A 13713-nucleotide genomic window follows, 5' to 3' on the forward strand; every position below is an offset into this window, starting at 1 on the left:
CAATAAAAAAGAAAAATAAGACAGAAAAATTAAAAGAAAGAAAAAGAAAAAGAAGAAAGAACAAAGAACAAAAATAAACAAAGAAAGAATAAGAGAACAATGAAAGAGAGAAAAAGAAAGAAGAAAGAAAGAAGAAAGAAAGAAAGAAAGAAAGAAAGAAAGAAAGAAAAAGGAATAGAAGAGAGAAAGAAAGAAAAGAAAGAAAGGAAGAAAGAAGAGAAAGAAAGAAAAAGACAAGAAAGTAAGAAAGACAAAGAAAGTAAGAAAGAGAAACAAACAAAGAAACAGAGACAGAAGAAGACACAAAGAAAGAGGAGAAAAAAGAATGGGACTTAAAGGAACAGAGAGAGAGAGAAACAAATTATTGTTCATTTTTTCTCTCTAACCTTGTCTAGAGCTGTGAGTCACACAGCGACTATGTGGATGACAATTGTGTTAAAATGGCATTCAGACACTGATCAATTATTAAAGCATTTTATAGGTATGTGTGTGTGTGTGTGTGTGTGTGTGTGTGTGTGTGTGTGTGTGTGTGTGTGTGTGTGTGTGTTGTGTGTGTGTGTGTGTGTGTGTGTGTGTGTGTGTGTGTGGTAGATACTAGCAGGTTTTAAAAAGCTCTGGAGTGATGCCACAGCAGGGGTTATTTACGTCTATGTGTTGGTGCTTGTGTGGTGCATTGGAAGAAAGGGTCTTTGTGACGCACTTACACACACACACACACATACACACACACACAAACACAAACACAATGATGGTACTTTGATGTTGAGCCAGTTTTGCCGGATGGTTTGCACAATATGCTGGTTTGGTTTAAAATAAACAACCTCACTTCGGCCTCACGCACACACTCTCACGCACACGCACATAAAAAGACAACCATCTGTTCCAATAGTGGGTACAGTCTCCTGCCAAGTTGTGATCAGCTGATTGGCAGAGGAGTTCACCAAAAATATGCCGGCTCGACGGAGACAGACGGGACACGCTCTGTCCGAGGACGTGTTAAACACTGTTTAAGCTCTGAAGCCTTGGATAAAACACAGGACAGGTGTGCATAGACGGTACCATCACAGAAAGACTGAAGTTACCTGGACTGAACTTGTTCTTGGACTTTATATAGTCAGACTTTTTCGTCATTCTGGGCAAAGATTTACAGAAGAGATCCTCAGCAAAGGACAGGGACGACTTAATCATTTGAAATTTGACATTAATTCTTTCTGCAATGGCAATCAACGTCACTGTGGCATTGTCAGACTTAATCACAGTCTCCCATGAGTCGTGACTCACAGATATTATAAGAAAAAGTATTTCTGATGTAAAAGAGACACTGACACCAAAGACAGGGCTAACATTTCAGTCTATACATTACACATATTTATGAGACATTGTCTTCTTTACTCTACATTTATTTCATCTAACATTTTGTATATTTCTAACCTTGGTTTGTCTTTCTTTTTACTTTTTGTACTTCTTCCCAGTCCATCCCTCCGCAGGGCTCTCCTATTTCTCTCTTACTTTCCTCCTTTGTTTCCTTCTTGCTCTCTTCCTTCTCTATTTTTCTTCTTTCCTTCCTTCCTTCCTTCCTTTCCTTTCATTCCCTCTTTTATCTCTCCGACACTCTCTGACAGTCCAGGACTAATTCGCGGCACACTAATCTGGCTGGAACACACTAAACTAATTAACATGGAATATAGAGGCCTCACTTATCATTTCACCATATGTACATACATCACACACATGCTCACACAGACTCACACACTCTGTCACACACACATAACGGCTAAGGCTCTCAGGGGAGTATAAGAAATGATGGGTTTTACCTCGGAGAGGAAATGGGGAAGGAGGCCAGATATAAAAAGGTGCAGATATATGGAACATTGAGGGAAAGAGGAGCTATTTCTGAGCCTTGTTCATCCCAGGCTTTTTGTACTAATATTAACTTATGGAACATCGTGAGCTGCACCTTTGGGCATAAAAACATCAGAAAATGTATACATGCATGTGATTACTAAGCTAAGACTGCAAAAATGCTTTGCTCTCCTGGGCACAACAAAACATTAGCATATTCTGCAGAATTGACTCAGCACAGCTACAGTGGTTAGCAGACCAAACAAGAGCTTATATGTGACAAAGTCTTCCTAGAAAATAAACAACAAAGAGTATGTAAATGTGTGTGTTTTGTTCAGAGGAAATTTACACACCATATTTGCTAAAAGCACACATTCAATATCAACACTGGGGTTGTAAATGTGTTTAAATCTGGGGGGCTTGTTGTTTCCTTTATGCTTTTTGAGAACTTGCCTCCTGCAGTTGTATTGATGCTTTGGTGGATTATTAGATGCATGTGTGGATATTGATTCACTGTCATACTGGCTTGTTAGCTTTTGTGTGCTGCATAAAACAATGTGTACTGTAGCAAGGTCATTAGAACAGGTACAAAAAAAAGTTAATTAATTCAGTGGAAATGGCATTGTCTGCAACATGCTGTGAGGCAGAGCAGTGCTTGGAACTGGTTTCATTTTTTCTTTAATTTTATGAGCACAGTTTGATCGAACAAAGCCTCATTAATGCAAAGATTTACCTCGACACACGTTGCCGTTGTCTGGTTCATAACCCGCCTTGCAGCTGCAGCTTCCGATGGGCACCATCCACTCTCCATCTCCGTTACAGTAAAGCTTTATGGGCACGTCTACTTCCTCAGCGTTTGGGATACAACTTCCTCTAGCGATGACTAATGATGTGGACTCTGCTCCAGTCAGCGTCTGCACAGAATCAGGATTATAAAGATGGACATGTTGCACAACAGTTGGAACAAAATGAATGAAAATAGCTCAGGACTCCTGCGTCATACCTCTGGGAAGAAAGCAAAGTTCTGCACTACGCTGGGGCATTTCTTGTAGAACACTCGGACAGCCAGAAGGGACATGCAGGCGCCCAGATCCTGGAAGGCCAAGTGGAATCCTCTGCCTTTAGAGAGCGGCCCAAAACTACGAACTTCTGTGTTCACCTTCATTAGCCTTCCCCCGAAATCAACCTGGGAGAAACTCTCATCTGCTGCAATGGTATCCACCTTTCAGTGAAGTAAAGACAGAGATAGGAAAAGACACAAAAAGCACAAGTTAAATTGATTCAAATTAAAAAGCCAAAAATTAATTATATCACGTTAGAATTTAATCATTTTTTGCTTTTCCCCAATGAACCTCAGAGACAGCACTAGAGGCTGCTGCTTCCAGTTTTTCAACACTTGGGTGGTTTTCAACACTCTGATACGTCTACACAAACAGTGTGAAACCTTACTGAGAAAATCACCTAATTAAAACTGCTAATGTAGGATGTCAGGACATTTTGAGGAGGGTAGTCAACCATGAATCCCCAAAGAGCACTTTCAAAAAAAATACCAGTCACTAAAAGTTAAATCTGAACAGGTGGGAGGAATTAGAGCCTCAACTTGGAGAAACTTTCCTTCTAATCTCGTCATTTGCAGGCTTCAACTTGTGATCAGTGCAGTGTTTCTCAATGGATTTCTTTGTGACAAAATATGTTCAGCTTACAGAAAGGGTTCTCCCTGGAGTGCTGGTGGCCTAGCGGTCTAAGCGCCCCACATGCAGAGGTTACAGTCCTCGTTGCAGGGGTCACCAGTTCGATTCCCGGCCGCAACCATTTCCTGCATGTCTCCCCCCACTCTCTACTCCCCACATTTCCTGTCCCTTTCCAGCTATCCTATCAAATATAGGCAAGAAAGCCCCCAAAAATGTGACTTTAAAGAAAGGGTTCTCCCTCCAAATTGTTTATTCAGTTTAAAAAGTAGTAAGAGGACCGTTTTAACACGTAAGAGCATCTTCAACAATATGTAAAATATTCAGAATCACCAAATTTAGAAACATGATTTTCACTGTTATTCAATTTATCAAACATGCACAGATTTCCAGACTGCATCACATTCTGTCCTGAAAAAATGATGCTCATGTGCACTGCAGCTTTTAACACTCCTTTTTATTAAGGCAAATGCTAATTTTAAGCCAAACTGATGATCCTAATATAGCCCAGTATTTGGTTTCTTTGTATTTCATCAGATAAACAGTCTAACAACACTCCCAGTCCAGAGTCACCTTTGCTCTAGATCCATTACCTTAAGAAAAGGAGCATTGGCCCAGTACTCCACCCCTTTAATGCTCTCTGACACGGTCCTCTCCGTCTCCAGGTAGTACAGGTTGAACGTCTCTTTGCAGGAGCCAAGGACGCTGGGAATGGAGGCACAGTCTCGCACGGTGAATCTGATCTCCACGTAGATTCGTTGTGCCGCCCGTCGGTCTATGTAAGTAGTGAGGAGCCAGTTGTTCTGACTGGGCTCGAACACGTTGCACACCTGGTACGTCCTGATGGTGTTGAGGTTCTCATCATAGCCGCTCACCTCCTCCCACTGGGATGTGTGTGTGTGTGTGTGTGTGTGGAAGGGGGCAGGGGTTGTGGGTAAGAGAGGAAGGAGTAAAGTAAAAGGGAGAGGAGAGGCTAAAATGATTAATAGGTTTACAGAGGCCTGACACAAATTAAACTTTTTCTTTCCCTCCCTCCCATTGTATGTCTCCCTCTCCATACCTTTTCCTACCTCCTCACTCCCCTCCCTCAATTGCTTTTTGTCTTCCTCTCTCATTGTTCTCCTCTGACCAGGGATGACCATTCATCACAATTAGAGCAACTCAGCCCAAACACACACTCACAGAATAACAGTGTAACTAGCTAGTAGCAAATGGACCACAAGAAAATTTCAGAGTTCTTAACATTTTAAGACACTATTCTTCTTATTTAACTGTACTGTGTTTAATTGTATTATGTCCTATTAATTTGCCTCTTGCGGACTCTTGTGTGCCTCACCTATTGGATCTATTCGAATCCATTATATTCTGCATGAATGGCGGTTAATTGGTGTCACCTTGCTTCTGTAATTAAGATTTTGACAGACTCTTTAATGGAGCACCATAAAGTGTACTCAAACTGCTTTCCCCAAGGGTACACACACACACACAACCACACACACACACACACACACCTGAACACACATACACTTGTACACCTGAACACACACATATACAGTACACCTTTGCACATTGTTCTTACTCCATTGGCAGGGAACGATATCCAGCCAAGCTCAGCTGTCGCTGTCCTTGTATCCATCACTGTCTCTGTCAAACAAAAGAGATAAAGAAAGAGAGAGAGAGAGAGAGAGAGAGAGAGAGAGAGAGAGAGAGAGAGAGAGAGCAGTGAGTAAGGGAAGCAGCATGAAGACAACGGGTATGGGTTTAATTAATAGTCAGGTCAGACGCTGACTAAGTACTGTACAGTGATGCATGTCATTCATATTCATAAAATGCCCCTTTAAAATCTCGATCCAATGCTTCCCCTTCACCTTCCTTCCTCCCCACGTTATGATAAAATAGATAAGTGGCCACAAATAAAACAGGCCTCTTGTTATGCTAACACAGCATAAAAGTAACTTGGACATAATGACATAAGAGGCATTAAAACAACCACAGTATCATAATAATTCATTATTCAGTATGTCTGGGTGTATGAACTAGTGATTGCTTTGTGCATGGGATAACTACAGTATAAAAAGGTTGATCCCTGGACCACAAATAGGCTAAGTCTTTCTTATGGTTAACGAAACAGTTGCAGTGAAAGGCTGCCAGCTTGGTAGTTGCATTCAGCAACACAACATTAGTAATAGTGTGTAACAGAAAGCGGTTAGCAACTTCCAATGCAGTTAGAAAAAGGAAGCAATACAAAGCTTCAGTTAGTTATCAGGAGTTTGAAAAGTTGGGAAACAAGGTGGGATTAGCAAGTCAAAACTATGTGCAATTAGCAGCACTGATAGCAGCTGGCAACAGAAAGCAATGAAAAGCTAGTTGACAGCAGGTAGCAATAGAAAGTAGTTAGTTAGTTAGTTAGTTAGTTAGTTAGTTAGTTAGTTAGTTAGTTAGTTAGTTAGTTAGTTAGTTAGTTAGTTAGAAGTAGCAATAACATTTAGCTATTAAAGTCAAATAACAGCTATTTAGCAATTATAGATGGTAGTTAGCATTACAAATAGTCATCTACAGTAAGCAATAGGGATGTAACGGTACACTTAACCCTAGATTCGATTCAAATCCCAATTTTTGGTTTACGATACAATTTATTCACGTTTCTCTAATGATTTTCAAGAGGACTGGATCTTATTGAGGTGTTCAAAATGTTAACACGCTGAATATCAATGTGAGGAGCAGGCTTATAAATAATCACAGCGGACATACAGTCATTAAAGTGAAGGCTCAGACTTCAACATGTGGATTTACTGCAACAGGACAACTGAACAGAATCATAGTTGGGACTCACAGTGTCCAGTTTTCTCTTTCTTATTGAGAAAAATAAGCATTTTAACGCGGTAAGGTGTGAGCCGGGAGCGCAACCGGGTCAGTAAGCAATTATCAGCAAACACAGCTACAGCAGACAACAGCTAGTGGCAGCATTAGCAGTTAGAAACAGAGAACAATTTGCCAACTAAAGCTGGCAACAGATGTTAGCTTAGCAGTTTTTTAGCTTATTTCGCAACAATTATAAAAGTTAACTACAGACAACAACAAACTGTTAAAAAAGCCTATTAGCAGTATCTATAGTAGTTAACAATGGTTAGCTTAGCTGTGGCAATAAAGGGCATCAACAAAGGATAGCAAAAAGTTAGCTGTTAAAAATTGACATATATGCACTAACAGGTGTTTGCAACAGACATCAATTAACAGCTAAATCAGCAAGCATTAAAGGGCAACAAGAAGCAGCATCAGCAGTCAGGAATAAAAAGCAATTAGCAACAAAGAGGAGTTAGAGACCGTCTAAGAAAGAAAAGGGAAGGACCAAAAGCAATGTCCTAAATGAGTGATGGAGACTTTGAAGCACCTTTTCAGATAGTTGCAAGTGACTAGTAGTCAACATGTGATTCCCACATGTAGGTTGTCAATGACTTCTTAACTTTCTGTTAAGTTCTGAGTTAGCGAAAGGGTTTATTGCTTCTCTTCAGTTGACGACTAGCCAACTTCAACCACCTTTAGTCCCTGAGCTAGATTTAAAATGTACCGTGTTGGTCCTCCTTTGAATACAGAGCAGAAATTGATACAAGCTTTATCCTCTCATCCAACTCCTGGTGGGAACAAAATAAGCTGAACACTTGGTCAAAGTAGCATTAGAGGGATTAGCAACTGTAATGTAATCATGGGTAGCTTACAGCAACATGTGGACCATAAGACAATATAATATGATAACCATCAGCCAATGGCTTATTGTTTTCTATTTATATCATGAAGCTGTCCTTCACATCCTGGCTGTGGAAGTAACTGTGGACCAAGTTACAAATCAATGAGCTTCATTGCTGTTAACTACTGAATGAAGTAAGTTTTTTCTATCAATCTGTCAATGTGGAGTCAGGGTTTTTACTTCCACGATGCACAAAAAAAAAGAACGTCCTGTTTGGTTGCATTTCATATAAAAACATTTAAAATGTATCTTCCATAAAATTCAGTAAATAACAAATACATTGACAGTGTGGTATAAAAATGTATTGTGTAAAAAGGGATTTATACACATTCCCAACTCCTTAACATACTCATTAAAATTCAACATTATCCCTTTAATATTTAAAGGTGCCAAAGTAATCCAATCAATGTGTCATTGAATGAGTTACTGTCTCATAGTGGCATTTTGTATAGATTAAATAATAATTACATTCAGATTTAGGTTAATCAGTCAGTAGCAGTTAAAGCTGAACATAAATCTCTGTTATGTGAATGTGTGTAAGAAGCTTTGGGTGTCACTAATGGTTCCATGTCCTTATCAGAACCTCCACTATCACCTGCTACAGTAATTTCCCATACCAACCCCCGACGGTGATGGCATCACAGTTGGGTGACACACTGACACACTGTCGTATAACACCACGCTGACTCTCCTTTCTCACATGGCAACAAATGATGTACAGGAGCAGAGAGGTGGGTGTGAACAAAGCTTCCTCAAAGACAGAAACACATTTCACGACACACCTTATTGAACATATCGCCTCACATTAAAGGTCCTACTACTAACCCTAAACTGCAATGTGGAAAACCCCTAAGAGCTATTTTAATCATCTTTCTGTCATGTGCAAAATCTGGCATGGTGGCCAATTGGAACAATTTAATGAGGAACAAAACAATTAACCATGTCCATGCAACAGTTGAGCAAACATTCAACCATATGATTATATTAATATGCACACAAAGACTTGGAAGTTAAAGAGCAATGGAGGAGTTGTATTTTGCTGTTGTTGTAAATTGAACTAATTTAAACTTAAAAATTCAAATCTTATTCCAGAAAATTGACACTACTCCTTCTCGAGTCATTCTCACAACCTTGAAATTGTGAAAATAAATCAATCTACAACAGTCAGCTAAAAGAAAGTGTGATTACTGATGTGTAGTTTCAGTCTTAAACTCCTGTGTAACTCTTCAGCACATAGTAATTCTTTATGCTTATGTTTATGTTAATTTATGTGCACAATTAAAAGAAAATAAACACAAAAAAGAGCAAAGATTAAAAAAAATATACAGTGCAGAAAGGCAGAAAACTCAGAGCTTATTTGAAGCCTCCACCCAAATAGTGTTCTAATATCAAAAATGAATTACAAAATACTAAATTGACACATATAAAGACAATAGTTGATACAAAAAATAAAATAACATAAGAATATACGAAATTAAAAACTAATATAAATACAGTTATTACATCAATATAATTCAAAAGTAAAAAATATGAATATGATGTGTATGGACACCTACTCTATGAGTATGTGGTTGAACATAATGAGTATAATTAAGTAACAGTGGTTAAACATTTTTTCAAGCATCGTTTATAACATTTTAAAGATAAACAGTTTTTCGCTACATTGGAATAAATATTCCAGAATTTGCTGCCCCTGAAACATATCGAGAATTGACTTCTACAAGAAAAACATTTGGGAGGATGAAGAAAGAAAGTTTGCCGAGTTGAATGAGAGTGGACCTGTGAATTTAATTTGAAGTAAGATTTGAAGTGATCAGGGATATTCCCTTCACGTTTTATTTTTATGCAAAAAAAACACATATTTGAGAGATATTGATGTTATAGATATTCAGAAGCTGGAGTTTCCGAAACAAAGGAGCAGATGAGACGTGTGGCTTCAATTGAGTTGCCATCCTGACAAAACATTTCTGAAGGAGCAACATTTTATGGAATCGTCGGAAAAGTACTAGCCCAAACTATATTACAATATGAAAGATCAGGATAAATTAGGCTGTAATAAAGAGTAAGAAGTGTGTTTGCAGGTTTTTTAACCCTTTGAAAATTGACTTCAATGAATGGCAGTGAGCTGGCTTTGGGAAGTCATCATTTTTCATTCCTTTCCATCCTGTTTCAGTGAATCTAGAATAAAATCTTTACTGCCCACAGCATTCATATGACCAAGGCCTTCACCTCTCACCAAATCCATTGGTGCATGGTCCAGTGCATTATATAAAGTAATTATGTGAGGTAGGGTGTGATGTTAAAAGCGGGGGTTGACAGCATATAGCTGCAAATTGGAAACAATTTTTGTTTAATATAAAAAACATATCTGCTAGGTTATAATTAACACCCTGAAGCCTTTAAGAAGAATTGTTTACAAATACTTCATAAAAAATATCACAATAAGTAAATATATGCTATTGTAGCACTTGGACTATGACTCAATTCTAGTCCAACTCGAGTCCTGATTTTCAGGGCTTGTGACTCAACTTGGACTCTGCCTCGAGCATGGGTTCTGAAGAAAGGGAGGACAACTCAAAGGTATTTTTCTTATTAAGACTGAGTTATTGTTTTTGTAAGTTGTTTTTCTGTATGCCCCTGATGATTTATCCAGTTTTGAACTAGACAACAAGTGTTCACCTGTCTGCACATTCACGTCGTCTATTTCAGCAGCAGTTCCTGCCAGGATGCCTGAAGAAGTGCCATGAATTATGTTTAGCTTTCAGAGCTTTTACAACAAATGCAAACAAGCGCAGTGCAACATGTTTGATATGTAAAACAACCATCAAGGAGAAGACAGGGACACACTTGTTTACTTAACTGTTATGCACTTATGCACAACACGCAGCGCTATAACGTCATTGATAAATTTAACCTCCAAACATTCTGACTGGATCAGTCAGAATCGAATGTTTATAAATGAAACTTGTTTTCTACACATTCAAAAGGTCCCACACAGTCAGTCGAGATTCATACAGTGAATAGTTTAGAGTGCTCTTTATTTATATAGCCCCAAATCACAACAAATGTTATATCAAGACGCAATACCAACATAGAAGGTCTAGACCATACTCTGTTATATTATTAACAAAGACCCAACATCGAGACAGGGTAAGGTCCAGCAGGGTTCCCACTCTTTTCCAGAGATCATTTTCCAGGACATTTCCAGGACATTTTCATTGATGATCAAGCTGGAATGACAGTCTGAATTTAGTTTCTAATTTAGTTCCGAAATAGTCTAATATGTTCCTCTCAGTGGAAGTCTACATTGAGAGACATGTAGTCTATGGCTATCAATGAAATCATCTCTTACATTCTTAAAAATGATGGCAAATTGATAATAGAATAATGCAACCACAGATTTACAGCACTTCACTTTATTAGTGCAACCAAGTAACAACGATGGGCAACATCTCAGCTTTCTCTTTTCTCAAAAAATATAAAATGAGCTAAGAAAAAAACAAAAGAACCAGCAAAGGAATCAGGAAGCTGCCTTACTGAAATAATCAAATAATAATAATGATCAGAGGATCAGTGCATTAATGACCTAAATAGAACTGAAATTAGGAGCCGTTCGGGAGTCGAAAGAGCCGGCTGTTCTTCTCTGTTCTCTCTGAAAAGAGCCGAACTTCCCATCACTAAAGAACAAGCTTACTACAATTTGCACTCTTAGTTTCCCTTGGAACTATTTGTATCAGCCCCTCCAATCTGAGGACATTAATAATGTTTGCTCCAGTTTGGTTCTGCTTCTGTTTGCTTGAGTTGGTTCTGGTTCTGTTTGCATGAGTTTGGTTCTGGTTCTGTTTGCTCGAGTTTGGTTCTGGTTCTGTTTGCTCGAGTTTGGTTCTGGTTCTGGTTCTGTTTGCTTGAGATGGTTCTTGTTCTGTTTGCTTGAGTTTGGTTCTGGTTCTGAGTTTGGTTCTGGTTCTGGTTCGGTTCTGTTCAGTCCTGGTTCGGTTCTGGTTCGGTTCAGTCCTGGTTCAGTCATGGTTCGGTTCTGGTACGGTTCTGGTTCGGTTCTGGTACGGTTCGGTTCTGGTTCGGTTCTGATTCAGTTCTGGTACGGTTCTCATTCAGTTCTGGTACGGTTCTGGTTCGGTACTGGTCCGGGTCTGGTTCAGTTCTGGTTGGGTTTGCTTGAGTTTGGTTTTGGTTCAGTTTGCATGAGTTTGGTTCTGGTTATGTTTGCTTAAGTTTAGTTTTGGTTCTAACTATAACCCTAACCCTAATCATAATCCTAACCCTAATCATAACCCTAACCCTAACCCTAATCCTAATCACAAACCTAACCCTAACCCTAATCCTAACCCTAACCCTAACCCTAACCCTAATCACAACCCTAACCCTAACCCTAATCCTAACATTAACCATAATCACAACCCTAACCCTAATAATAACTCGAATAACAATCCTAACCTTAGGGTTAGGTTCTGGTTCGGTTTGGTTATGTTCTGGTTTGGTTCTGGTTCGGTTCTGGTATTGTTTGCATTGGTTCTGGTTCGGTTCTGGTTCGGTTCTGGTTCGGTTCTGGTTCGGTTCTGGTACGGTTCTGTTTCGATTCTGGTCCGGGTCTGGTACAGTTCGGTTCTGGTTCGGTTCTGGTTCGGTTCTGGAACGGTACTGGTTCAGTACTGGTTCGGTTCTGGTTCGGTTCTTGTTCAGTTTGCTTGTGGTTGGTTTTGGTTCAGTTGCATGAGTTTGGCTCTGGTTCTGTTTGCATGAGTTTGGTTCAGGTTCTGTTTGCTGGAGTTGGGTTCTGGTTCTGTTTGCTTGAGTTTGGTTCTGGTTCTGTTTGCTTGAGTTTGGTTCTGGTTCAGTTCGGTTCTGGTTCGGTTCTGGTTCGGTTCTGGTTCGGTTCTGATATGGTTCTGGTTCGGTTCTGGTTCGGTTCTGGTTTGGTTCTGGTCCGGGTATGGTTCGGTTCTGGTATGGTTCGGTTCTGGTTCGGTTCTGGTTCAGTTCTGGTACGGTTCTGGTTCAGTTCTGGTTCGGTTCTGGTTCGGTTCTGCTTCAGTTCTGGTTCGGTTCTGGTTCGGTTCTGCTTCAGTCCTGGTACGGTGCTGGTTCGGGTTTGGTTCGGTTCTGGTACGTTCGGTTCTGGTTCGGTACTGGTCTGGGTCTGGTTCGTTTCTGGTTGGGTTTACTTGAGTTTTGGTTCTGGTTCAGCTTGCATGAGTTTGGTTCTCTTTGTGTTTGTTTAAGTTTAGTTCTGGTTCTAACCCTAACCCTAATCCTAACCCTAACCCTTACCCTAACTCTAAACCCTAACCCTAACCCTAACCCTAATCCTAACCCTAACCCTAACCCTAACCCAACCCTAACCCTAACCCTAACCCTAACCCTAATCCTAACCCTAACCCTAACCCTAACCCTAACCCTAACCCTAATCTTAATCCTAACCCTAACTGTAATCCTAACTGTAATCCTAACCCTAACCCTAATCCTAACCCTAACCCTAACCCTAACCCTAATCCTAGCCTTAACCATAATCCTAACCCTAAACCTAATCCTAACCCTAACCCTAATCTTAATCCTAACCCTAATCCTAACCTTAACCCTGATCCTAACCCTAATCCTAAACCTAACCCTAATCACAACCCTAACCCTAACCCTGATCCTAACCATAACCTTAACCCTAACCCTAATCCTAACCCTAACCCTAATCCTAATCCTAACCCTAACCCTAATCCTAGCCCTAACCCTAATCCTAACCCTAAACCTAATCCTAACCCTAACCCTAATCTTAATCCTAACCCTAACTGTAATCCTAACCCTAACCCTAATCTAAACCTAACCCTAATCCTAAACCTAACCCTAATCCTAAACCTAACCCTAATCACAACCCTAACCCTAACCCTGATCCTAACCATAACCTTAACCCTAACCCTAACCCTAATCCTAACCCTAACCCTAACCCTAATCCTAACCCTAACCCTAATCCTAGCCCTAACCCTAATCCTAACCCTAAACCTAAACCTAATCCTAACCCTAACCCTAACCCTGATCCTAACCATAACCTTAATACTAACCCTAACTGTAATCCTAACCCTAACCCTAACCCTAATCCTAACCCTAATCCTAACCCTAACCCTAATCCTAACCCTAACCCTAACTGTAATCCTAACCCTAACCCTAATCCTAACCCTACCCCTAACTCTAATCCTAACCCTAACCCTAATCCTAGCCCTAACCCTAATCCTAACCCTAAACCTAATCCTAACCCTAACCCTAATCCTAACCCTAACCCTAACCCTAATCTTAACCCTAATCCTAAACCTAAACCTAATCACAACCCTAACCCTAACCCTGATCCTAACCATAACCTTAATCCTAACCCTAACCCTAATCCTAACCCTAATCCCAATCACAACTCTAACCCTAATCCTAACCCTAATCACA

General features: G+C 39.9%; 1 protein-coding gene across 1 annotated transcript in view; it reads right to left on the reverse strand.

The window, feature by feature from the left end:
- The window catches only part of LOC117808189 (ephrin type-B receptor 1-like), a 132849-nt gene that overhangs the window by 79497 nt on the left and 39639 nt on the right, over positions 1 to 13713 (reverse strand). The window contains exons 2-5 of the mRNA XM_034677764.1: positions 5110 to 5174; positions 4124 to 4414; positions 2846 to 3064; positions 2576 to 2756 (exon numbers count right to left, since the gene is read on the reverse strand). Coding sequence (XP_034533655.1) covers positions 2576 to 2756; positions 2846 to 3064; positions 4124 to 4414; positions 5110 to 5174 — 756 coding nt within the window. The remainder of the gene's footprint in view (positions 1 to 2575; positions 2757 to 2845; positions 3065 to 4123; positions 4415 to 5109; positions 5175 to 13713) is intronic.

The sequence above is a fragment of the Notolabrus celidotus genome, chromosome 2 (assembly GCF_009762535.1).
Source record: "Notolabrus celidotus isolate fNotCel1 chromosome 2, fNotCel1.pri, whole genome shotgun sequence".
NCBI lineage: Eukaryota > Metazoa > Chordata > Actinopteri > Labriformes > Labridae > Notolabrus > Notolabrus celidotus.